The sequence below is a fragment of the Carassius carassius genome, chromosome 1 (assembly GCF_963082965.1).
Source record: "Carassius carassius chromosome 1, fCarCar2.1, whole genome shotgun sequence".
NCBI lineage: Eukaryota > Metazoa > Chordata > Actinopteri > Cypriniformes > Cyprinidae > Carassius > Carassius carassius.
Window position 1 is genome coordinate 53,301,561 of NC_081755.1, and position 11,695 is coordinate 53,313,255.

At 43.9% G+C, this 11,695-nt stretch overlaps 1 protein-coding gene across 5 annotated transcripts; it reads left to right on the top strand.

Annotated features, from left to right (window-relative positions):
* The first annotated feature begins 279 nt into the window (after positions 1 to 279).
* On the top strand, positions 280 to 7,501 carry poldip3 (polymerase (DNA-directed), delta interacting protein 3). Of its 5 annotated transcripts, none has more exons than XM_059571371.1 (10): positions 280 to 432; positions 1,012 to 1,121; positions 1,189 to 1,523; positions 1,592 to 1,642; positions 1,739 to 1,828; positions 5,040 to 5,225; positions 6,586 to 6,663; positions 6,747 to 6,876; positions 6,993 to 7,059; positions 7,222 to 7,501. In XM_059571371.1, exons 1-10 carry the CDS (start codon positions 365 to 367, stop codon positions 7,418 to 7,420), a joined length of 1,314 nt encoding a protein of 437 aa, XP_059427354.1. In that variant the 5' UTR covers positions 280 to 364; the 3' UTR covers positions 7,421 to 7,501. The 5 variants fall into 5 exon arrangements, 4 of the variants coding, with proteins under 4 accessions (XP_059427354.1, XP_059427273.1, XP_059427433.1 ...); XM_059571290.1 differs by having other exon boundaries at positions 311 to 432; positions 991 to 1,121; positions 1,595 to 1,642; XR_009438151.1 differs by having other exon boundaries at positions 312 to 432; positions 991 to 1,121; positions 6,993 to 7,129; positions 7,210 to 7,325.
* The last annotated feature ends 4,194 nt before the right edge of the window (positions 7,502 to 11,695 follow it).

Sequence of the window (11,695 nt, forward strand, 5' to 3'; positions counted from 1 at the left end):
GTCTCGTTATTCCAGATTAGATTCGAGTTCGGTGTAAACTGTGCCAAACATTCAAACCTGCTTTTATTGGGTTAAATTTCTTTCGTCATTGATATAATGTTTTGCTTTCGTCACATTCATTGATATAAGGAATATAAAAAGAAAACTTAAGTTTTATAGGTATTTCGAAAAAAGTTAAAATGTTTGTTATTGTTGTTGTTTATATATATGTCGCGAATAAATAAGATCTCGCGTTTTCTCGTGTTCCGCGTGTATTTTGACCCTTTCAGCTTTCCGTCACGCACCGCTTTGATCCGCCCATAAGTATGTAGCGCATGCGCGCTGTGTTCCACTCAGATAATCCAATCCACACACAAGCGCAGATATGGCGGATCTATCTCTGGATGAAGTGATTCGTCGACGCAGTTTTAACGCCAGAGGAGTCAGTAAGAGGTAAATCTGTTCAGACACTCGGAACGGCATTCGTTTAAACCACTGGGGCGTTTTATTCTGTCGTTTTAAACACGGTCGAGTAGCTCCTGGTGCTAAGCTCGATGTCCCGCCTTCTTTCGCCGCTGATTGGTTAACAGGCCTGTTTGATCCGCGCGCAGCGCTTACGCTCGTCTTCTCATTGGCTGATGCGCGTGTGTTATGGCATCCTGTGCGTTTCTGTTCGCGGCTGCTTTCACAAACAAACCTCGTACATTAATTTAATTTCAGCGGGTCTTTCCACATTATCTACACAAACTAGAGCTGTTTGTTATCAACACGCGAGTTCCCTCAGTGATCGAGCTGTCGACCGGAATATTCCCTTTTAATGAGGGCGTGTGTTGGAAAAACATAAAAGCTTTATTTATTCAGAAAGTTTGTATGCATGCAAATTGTATAATATCCAAAGTCAGAAAGTTTGTCACTACCGAAATACAGTAATTATCATTTAATTAGAAGTTATATTGCCCTTATAAGATTTGGCTTGTAGATTGTAAATCACACACTATTATAACATCTTAGTTGTGTTGGTAACTCCCACAGGCCCATATATGGCCAAGGGGCGGGGTCAGTGGGCGGGGCCTTCGACGCCCGTCAGATGATTGGCAGCGGTGACGTCAGACAGCGGCTGGGAGTGGGCGGAGCTGCAGCAGGTAAGTGTCCTGAGGTTAGCTCTAGCTCTGGTTTACTCTGGTGTTGTTCATCGCTCTGTCTGTGCAGTGTTTCAGGTGAAGGATGCGCGAGAGAAGCTGGGACAGAAGGATGCTCGGCTCCGGATCCAAGGTCGAGGGGGCGGAGCCGGAGCCGTACAGGACGCGCGGCAACTGATAAACTCACGCAAGCAGCAGCAGGCTCCGCCTCCAAGCACCATGGGAGTCCCTCACATCCAGATCCACAACACCCGGCCCCTGAGTGCCAGAGTGGGCGTGGTCATGCAGCCAGGGGGTGGGGTCACAACAGTAGTAGACGCGCGTGATAGGTTGAGCTTAAAGAGGAGCGTCCCGGCGGCGTCCAATCAGAGCGCAGCATTTTTAAAGGTCACCAAAACCATCCAGGTGAGCAGATGAGTGACAGTTATAGCAAGACTCTGACTCTGAACCCCAGTGACTGTGTGTGTGTGCAGCAGAGGCCTGTGGGAATGACCAGCGGGATCCGCGTCAGTGGAGCCGCTCCGGTGAGACTCGTCCTCCTGAACGCTCAGCAGTGCTTCAGATGATGATGATGATGATGATGAGTGTATAGTGAAACATCCCATCATTTCTGTCTGTAGGTCATGTCTGCTGCTCCTGAGGAGGATGATGGAGCTGTGATTCCCAACAAACAGATGAAGATCACTACAGCCAGCAACCTGCAGACACGAGTGAGACACACACACACACACACACACTAATCTGAATAGTGAACATATGTACATCCAGCAGAAGCCCATAGAGATCCATTCAGTTTTCTGGAAGTGGTCAGCTGCTCCTCTGACAACATTTCTTTGAGAGATATATATATACATATAGTAGGTAGACACCCAAAATGGGTGATACTGCAGGGCCGCGGCGTTACCTGCACGTCAGTGGCGTGTTAAAATCATTGGCGACACTAACACCAGGACAGGCTGCAAAATGAATGTTATTTTAAAATGAAAGTGAGACGTAAAACAACAATTACATTATAACATCCTTAAAAGCCTTTAAAAATAGGAAAGGCTACAGTCTACTCATCATAACATATTAGAGCCCGACCGATATGGATTTTTGGGGGCCGATGTCGATATTAACTCGGAAAGAGCCGATTTATAAGCCGCTATTTTGATTTTAAAAATAATCTGGATATTAGACCCATTTCCTATAAACTGCATTTACACAACATTCAATAGCAAAATATCTGCCTGTTCTATGTATGTGGGCTGTATAAACCATTTTCCAGAATGGACTATGTTAAAAAAAAGCCTTAGATTACAGTCTCAATGACTAAACAATTGCACATCAAAAGTATATATTTTTTAATGATCAAAAAACAGTCTGGTTTTAAGCATTTAACACTTTTACTTTCTTCCAGTTAAAGCTGGTTTTAACAGTCTGTGTGTGTACTGTAAATAAATTATAATACTAAAGTTAAAGTATTTGCAGAAGTAGTCCCACACTTTGCTGCTACAGCATTCACCTTTTTCAGCCATCTGTAGGCAGAAAGAGAGACGGAGAAAGAATAAGCATGTGTATTAATAATATCACCATGTATCATTAGAATTATAATAATAATAAACTGGGATCTCCTACATAGGCAAAAATGAGAAATATATATATTTTTTTTTTATTTGTCAAGCAATAGGTATTACCTACTTATATTTAACAATATTATTTCAACATTTTCCTGTTATGTCTGTAAAGCTGCTTTGAAACAATATGTAAAAAAAAAAAAAAGCGCTTGTTCAGCTCACATTTATTTACATGTCCCCTCTGGTTTAATCATTTCTGACGCACCTACTGTAGTTACTGTAACTACACTATATTTGCTCTCACAGACATATTCACAACGGACCCGTATATCTTCTCCTCTTCTCTTTGTGCAGTCTGAATCAAAACATCGTCTTGCCTACTATTACCGGAAGATTATGGAATCAATTCGAAGTTGAATGGTTAACGTTAGTGTCATGAACACACCGCTGTCAATTTTGAGAAGAACCACCTTCAAACAAGTTAATAGCAAGCATTTAAGGGGCCTGCTAAAAAGGAAGCTATTAGCGTTAGAGTAACGTAACCAGCCTGAATTCACCAAATTGTTCTCTGGACCTGAGGGTAGCCTCTTCTTCCTTGCTTCTCTCTTAATTCTCATCAGCAGGACTAGCGCTATCGCTCGCTTCTTACAACGGGACAGATACATGTTTGCTGCTGACCGAAAGGAGGAGGAACAGACTATGAAAGAGCTCCCGCTAAACGTTTTTAAAACTCCGCCTACGCCATAGCGCAGCGCAAATCGCGTTGTATCTGAAGGGCAACGCTGAGCCCAGCGGCAAGCGCCGTGCATACCGCGTCCTGTGTGAAAGGCCCAATTACGCGGTCATTATGTGGGAAACACACCGCAATAGAATAAGAATAAGTTAAATGCTAACGTTATAGTTTGACCTCCTATTAACGTTCGCGCTCTTCCACTGATAAACATGGTATTAGCTTTGTGGTTAATCTAATATAGCAATGCATTAGCGGCTGTAAGTGATGTTACAGAATATTTAGAAGTGATAATGATAGGACCGTTAGCTAGAACTACCACACAGTTTTTATATACAGGGTATGAACTAAATCTACAATCATTTCACATGACGAACGACAGACTCACCGTCAAAACAGTAAGTTACATCTCCGTGGCTTGTGATCGCTTTCTTCTGTAGTGGACTTCTGGCGCTGTTGTTAACTCTGGAGCTGCAGAGCTCCCTCTGGTGGGCACACTGTGCAACACTCATAACATGAGTGAAGCATGAGACTCTGTTTCTCATGTTTCATCGGCCGTTATAAATGCCGATGCCGATTTAAATGCAATTAGCTTATATCGGCCGGCCGATATATCGGTCGGGCTCTATAACATATAAGGCCTATATATATATATATATCGTTTTTTTTATCTTCAGGTTCCATATTCAGAGAGAAATGAGAACGGTGCAGCATTCAATAATCATTATTAACGCTGTTATTATTCTTGATTTTTTTTTTTTCTGAAGGTCTATGAAACATTTCTATGATGCATTTTCTTAAACAATGGCACGTAAAGTTGTGAAGTAAAAGATTATTTCAACCAGTGACTAAATAAACTACATACTATTCAATGAAAGAACTCCGAGAGAGTCTAGGTTTCTTCTGGTGTTTGGGTTTGTAACCTACTTAAAATCAATATTCAAATGACAAAGAAATTGTTCAGAACAAGTTTTAATATAATTCTTTATCATTTACCAGTCGAATCTATAACTGAGGCAAGATGATAAAAAAGCAGTAATGTTATTACCTAATTACTTTATTTTAATATATTATGATTTGTTGTTAATACTATCCCATCATGCATCTGACATCCACTCGTGTTAGGAGCTGTTCAGATTCAAACTGCAGCTCCGCAGTGAGTCAGTGTCATGAAACATGTATTTCTAGTCTATATTTACATCTCGTTATGCCGCTGGTTTAGGATATTTAGGATATAAATGATTTTTAAATATTAGGGATCGGTTGACCGGCCATAAATCAGTTTTTGCTTAAAATACGCAATCGGTTTTTGGTCTTTTTTTCCGGAAGTGCGCCCGCCTGCACAGACTACATTGTACCATCTCTCTCTCTCTCTCTCTCTCTCTCTCTCTCTCTCTCTCTCTCTCTCTCTCTCTCCGTCTCTCTCTCTCTCTCCGTCTCTCTCTCTCTCTCCGTCTCTCCGTCTCTCTCTCTCTCTCCGTCTCTCTCTCTCTCTCTCTCTCCGTCTCTCTCTCTCTCTCTCTCTCTCCGTCTCTCTCTCTCTCTCTCTCCGTCTCTCTCTCTCTCCCTCTCTCTCTCCCTCTCTCTCCGTCTCTCTCTCTCTCTCTCTCTCCGTCTCTCTCTCTCTCTCTGTAGGCGGGGCCCATCTCTCTCTCGGCTCCCATCACTAAGGTGGTGAAGAACGACTCTTACACTCCTCCTTCAGTGTCAGTGCCACCCGCTCGCCCCCCCACACAGAGCCTACAGCCTGTCTGCAGAACCACCGTCAGCACACAACAGACCACCAGAGACACCAGCGGCCCCACACACACACCTGCACAGGTACACACACACACACCTGCACAGGTACACACACACACACACCTGCACAGGTACACACACACACACACCTGCACAGGTACACACACACACACCTGCACAGGTACACACACACCTGCACAGGTACACACACACACCTGCACAGGTACACACACACACACCTGCACAGGTACACACACACACACCTGCACAGGTACACACACACACCTGCACAGGTACACACACACACACACACACACACACCTGCACAGGTACACACACACACACACACACCTGCACAGGTACACACACACACTCACCTGCACAGGTACACACACACACACACACACACCTGCACAGGTACACACACACACACACACCTGCACAGGTACACACACACACACACACCTACACAGGTACACACACACACCTGCACAGGTACACACACACACACCTGCACAGGTACACACACACACACACACACACACACACACACACCTGCACAGGTACACACACACACACCTGCACAGGTACACACACACACTCACCTGCACAGGTACACACACACACACACACACACACACACACACACCTGCACAGGTACACACACACACACACACCTGCACAGGTACACACACACACACACACACCTGCACAGGTACACACACACACCTGCACAGGTACACACACACACCTGCACAGGTACACACACACACACACACACACACACACACACACACCTGCACAGGTACACACACACACACACACACACACACACACACACTCACCTGCACAGGTACACACACACACACACACACACACTCACCTGCACAGGTACACACACACACACACCACACACCTGCACAGGTACACACACACACACACACACACACACACACACACCTGCACAGGTACACACACACACACACACCTGCACAGGTACACACACACACACACACCTGCACAGGTACACACACACACACACACCTACACATGTACACACACACACACACACACACACCTGCACAGGTAAACACACACACCTACACATTTACACACACACACCTACACATGTACACACACACACACACACACACACACACACACCTGCACAGGTACACACACACACACACACCTGCACAGGTACAGACACAGAAACTGTAACACTGAGAAACAGCAGTAGTTCATGTTCTGAGTGTTGCACCAGAGAGAGAAACACACTCACACTCTATTATTACATTCACAGATCAAATACAAGACAACACAACACACAACGAGTCATTATCAGGACTATAAACATGTCTTTAGCTCTTCTCACTCCACACCAATCAGACCTGTACAGCTAACCTCTCTGTGTGTGTGTGTGTGTGTGTGTGTGTGTCAGCCTGTCTCCAGTCCTCTGGAGGGCACAAAGATCACCGTCAACAACCTTCACCCTCGAGTGACGGAGGAGGATATAGTGGTGAGTTCAGGCCTGCGGCTCGTCACACACTCGCTCGTCTCACTGAGTGTGTGTGTGTTTAATCTGTGTGTGTGTGTGTGCAGGAGCTGTTCTGTGTGTGCGGGGCGCTGAAGCGAGCGCGGCTGGTGAAGGCTGGCGTGGCTGAGGTGGTGTTTGTGCGTAAGGAGGATGCAGTCAGCGCTTACAGGAAGTACAACAACCGCTGTCTGGACGGTGAGACACACACACTCACCTTCTTCAGTACAACACTGAAGTAAATGTGTGTCCAGCTCTGCCTGCATCAGCTACACTGATCTGTGTGTGTGTGTGTGTGTGTGTGTGTGTTTCAGGTCAGCCGATGAAGTGTAACCTGCACATGCAGGGCAGCGTGATCACGTCAGAGCAGCCCATCCTCCTGTGAGTCGCCCCTCCATCAGTGTGATGATGATGATGATGAGGATGAAGAAGGTGACTCTCTCTCTCTCTCTCTCTCTCTCTCTCTCTCTCTCTCTCTCTCTCTCTCTCTCTCTCTCTCTCTCTCTGTGTGTGTGTGTGTGTGTGTGTGTGTGTGTGTGTCAGGAGGCTGAGCGACTCGCCCGGCGCAGTGGCTCCAGCGCAGAAGGACTCGTCGTCTCGCTCGGGCTCCAAGACGTCTCCAGGGCCGGAGGTGGATCCTCAGACCATCCTGAAGGCTCTGTTCAAATCGTCCGGTCAGAGCGGCTCCAGCGGAGCAGAGACCAGCGACCCTCACTCCACCGCCTTCCGCATCAAGATCTGACGCCTGTTTCCACGAGCGTCCACACTGCTTCACTTTTAACGCCTCTCTCTTTTCTTCAGTAAAGATCCTTCTTTATAATCAGCCGTGTGTCTCTCGTTATTAACATTCACATTTACACTAGCATTCACAGCTGATGCATTAAACTGATGACTGATTACTGTGGTTTTGAGAAATAAATGCAGTTTTGGTGAGCAGAAGAGACTCAAAAACAACAAATTAGATGCTCATGAGGTCTAAATAAATAGATTTCCAGTGACTTTTTACCATCTTAATAAAACGACAAGACTTGCAATGAAACACAAGTAGTTTTGTTTGTTGATTTATTTGCATTTTAGTTCTTAACAGCCACATAGAAAATTAATTCAGATTCAAGAATCAAGATGAATCTTGTGTTTCTCTCACTGTACGTTGTTCCTGAACTCCAGCTTTCCTGGGAAATACACTGCCACTAGTTGAAGCGCATCATCCTAATTAGAAGCTTAATTAGGGGACCTCGTCAAGGTTTGTAAATGTAGCATGTAGCATCATGATGGAGGCATCAAGCAATCCCAGGGTAAGAACTTCAGGCTTCTTGGCAGCTTTCATTGGGCAAGCCCCGTCCATGAGGCTGTTTCCAAGTTCAAAGGCGCATGAATCAAAAATGATTAAATTGACAAGTTACCTCTTAATTTGACAACAATGTCCCATAAAACCCAGTTCCTTCTGACCAAAATGCATTGACTTCAAGTCTATGGTCATGTACTTCACATGTACGACTGTAAACCAAGATGTTGTCCATGTAGCAGCATTCTCCCTTGATGCTCCGAAGCTGCTCAATCATGTGTTTCTGAAATATCTTTGGAGCACTCGTTATGCCGAATGGCAAGCAACAAAAGCAGTGCCTCTTGAAGGGGATTATGAAAGTAGTCAACATCTTGCTGGCTTCAGCAAACACAAACAGAAACATCTGGCAGCATCAAGGCTTGAAAAGACTGTTGTCCCAACCAGTTTAGAAGTGATGTCATCCAAGTTTGGCAGAATATAGTTTTGCGAATGATGTTTTTGTTCAGTCGTTTGATATTCTGATGTCTCCGTTCTTTTGATGACTGGGACCATTGGAGCACAGCATGGAGTGGCCTCAGAAACCTCTTCAATCACACCAAGCTGCTCCATTCTGTCTAATTCATGTTTTACCTTCCTAAGCATTGGAATTGGTAGTTTACGAGCTACATGAAGACTGTATGGCTCCGCTGTACTTTTAAGAATTATTTTAACTGGTTCTCGTGCCATCAGTCTCACAGAGCCAAACACACTCTCTGTTATTTCATCTATTCTTTTTATTAGACCCATTTGAATGGCAGCACTGTGTTGCAGCAGATTTCCAATGTGGTCTCCTCTCACCACATATGCTGTTTAATATATTTATATGAATTTATATGATTTATATGAAAACAAGCGACACCTGCACTACTCACCGGTCTCAAGTTCAAGATTCAAGATTTTTATTCGCAAATTTGATAATGGATGTGGAGCTGTGCGAAGACACGCAGTCATGTGTGTAGAGAGAGAAGAGCAGGGGACTCAGGACACAGCCCTGTGGGGCTCCTATGTTCAAGGTGATGTTCCCATTTCCACCATCAAGGCAATAATGAAGAGTTTCCAATCAACAGAAAATGTTAGGAATCTGCCTGGAAGAGGACGTGTGTCTATATCGTCCTAATGCACGGTGTGGAGGAGAGTTTGAGTAGCTAAAGACTCTCCAAGGACCACAGCTGGAGAACTGCAGAGATTAGTTGAGTCTTGGGTTCAGAAAACCTTTAAAAAAATTGTCAAACAGCACCTACATCACCACATGTTGTTTGAGAGGGTTACAAGAAAAATTCTCCTAGCTCATCCAAATACAAACTTAAGCATATTCAGTTATCAGACACGACTAGAACCTCAAATGGAAATGGCTTCTATGGTCAGATGAACAAAAAAATGAGCTCAATATGGGTTTGGTGAACACAGAGGACAAAAGTATCCCATGTGTACAATGAGATATAGTGCTTTATTTTTTAAGTGGTGGGCCTATATTTCTGCTGGAGGTCCTGGACATCTTGTTTAGACAAATGGCATCTTGGATTCTATCAAATACCAACAGATAAAAAAATCTGTAAGTGACTGACTCTGTTAGACATTTTATAATGGGCCATGTTTGGATCTTCCAACCATACAATAACTCAAACATAAACCTCAAAAACAACACAGAAATGGGCTCAAGGATCTGGAGAGATTCTGGATGAAGGAATAGTCTCTGATATCTTGTCAGGTGTTCTCTAACCTCATCAGGCATTATAGGAGAAAACTGTTATTGCTCCAAAAGGAGTTTTTAAAGAGCATTAAATAAAAGGGTGCCTTTCATTGTGTCCAGTGTGAATTAATTTCATAATGATATTTCCCCCCATTTTAAATTCTTATTATTCAATGAAAGGTTAGATTTTTGTGATTTTCTTTTAAATAAAATATCAAAAGGATTAACAATGCAGATTAATTTACACAGCCTTTTTTGATCACATTTACCAAGGGTGCCAATATTTTTGGCCATGACTGTATGTATAAAAATATATAATGCTTACGTTTGATCTCGTCTGGCCCAGTCAACCCAGCTTGCCAACAGGATTGTTCAGTATGTTTAGCTCGGTGGTATCTTATTTCTCAGGCATTAACAGCTTTTCTCTTTGTGGCCTAGTTTTTAGAGAGTTGGACTCCTAACCCTAGGGTTGTGGGTTCGAGCCTCGGGCTGGCAACACCACGACTGAGGTGTCCTTGAGCAAGGAACTGAACCCCCAACTGCTCTCTGGGCGCCGCAGCATAAATGATGCCACTGCTCCGGGTGTGTGTTCACTGTGTGTGTGTGTGTGTGTGTGTGTGTGTGCACTTTGGATGGGTTAAATGCAGAGCACGAATTCTGAGAATGGGTCACCATACTTGGCTGAATGTCACTTCACTCACTCTTTCTCGGATATTATAGTGCCATCTGCGCCAGAGTCGATTTTGAAATAAATTATTTGGCATTCCATAAAGATGTCAACTGTCCATGGAGGAATGATTGCATCCTTACAAGACAGTGTAATATTTGTGTATTTTCAGTGTTCTTTTGTATTTTATCCAACAATTTATAGCAGTTTATTTTAAAATTGTCTAAATGCAATGAAATATCAATATTAAAAGGGAAAATAACACACAAGCTGTCTTAGAAAAGCCTGTGCCCAACTCTCACTGGCATACACTGCAACTCTAAAAGGATGCTTCAAATATAGGGGCCAAAAGCACAGCTGTAGCCAAAAACATTTTTGCATTGTTAAATGCTTCCTGACACTTCTCTGACCACACAAGTGGCCCTTTGGTACTAAGAAGATCAGATAGTGGCACCACAACAGTAGCAAAGTTTCTACTAAGTCCTCCACAGTACTCTGCCAAACCCAAAAATCTGTGAAGTTCACATCGGTTTTGAGGCACAGGGAACTCACAGATAGCTCAATCTTTGCTTCTACAGGCCTAACCTGCCACCACCCATCACCTTACCAAGATAGGTACCACGTGGCTCTCCCAAACTCACAAGAAGTCGTGGCCTAATGGTTAGAGAGTTGGACTCCCAATCGAAAGGTTGTGAGTTCGAGTCCCGGGCCGGCAGGAATTGTGGGTGGGGGGAGTGCATGTACAGTTCTCTCTCCACCTTCAATACCACGACTTAGGTGCCCTTGAGCAAGGCATCGAACCCCCAACTGCTCCCCGGGCGCCGCAGCATAAATGGCTGCCCACTGCTCCGTGTGTGTGCTCACAGTGTGTGTGTGTGTGTGTGCACTTCGGATGGGTTAAATGCAGAGCACAAATTCTGAGTATGGGTCACCATACTTGGCTGAATATCACTTCACTTTCACTTTTCACTTTCATTTGGCCAGGTTTATAGTAAGGTTAGCAGCGGCAAAATTAGAAAACATCAGTCAGGGTATTACTATATAAAACCATATCATCAATGTAGGCTGTTAACAAGATGTTGAAATGTACCTGGACCATTTCGTACTCCAAATGGCATAACTTCATACTGTAAGAAATTGTCAGGTGTCACAAAAGCAGATAACTCTTTAGCTGGATGGGTAAAAGGCACCTGGCAGTAGTGGTGAAAGTCATACTCAAGTAAAAGTACAGATATCTAACCGGAAAATGATTTTGGTGGAAGTATTTTTTTAATCTTAAAAGTACTTAAGTATTGAAAGTAAAAGTACAAGTAAAGCAAATAAATATATGTAAAAC

What these genes read in the sequence shown, in the direction of transcription:
- poldip3 (XM_059571227.1), top strand. Translation starts at nt 365, where the DNA reads ATGGCGGATCTATCTCTGGATGAAGTGATTCGTCGACGCAGTTTTAAC. An exon ending in GCGTCAGTGGAGCCGCTCCG is followed by an intron (nt 1,643 to 1,738) that starts GTGAGACTCGTC and finishes TTCTGTCTGTAG; the next exon opens with GTCATGTCTGCTGCTCCTGA. An exon ending in TGACGGAGGAGGATATAGTG is followed by an intron (nt 6,664 to 6,746) that starts GTGAGTTCAGGC and finishes GTGTGTGTGCAG; the next exon opens with GAGCTGTTCTGTGTGTGCGG.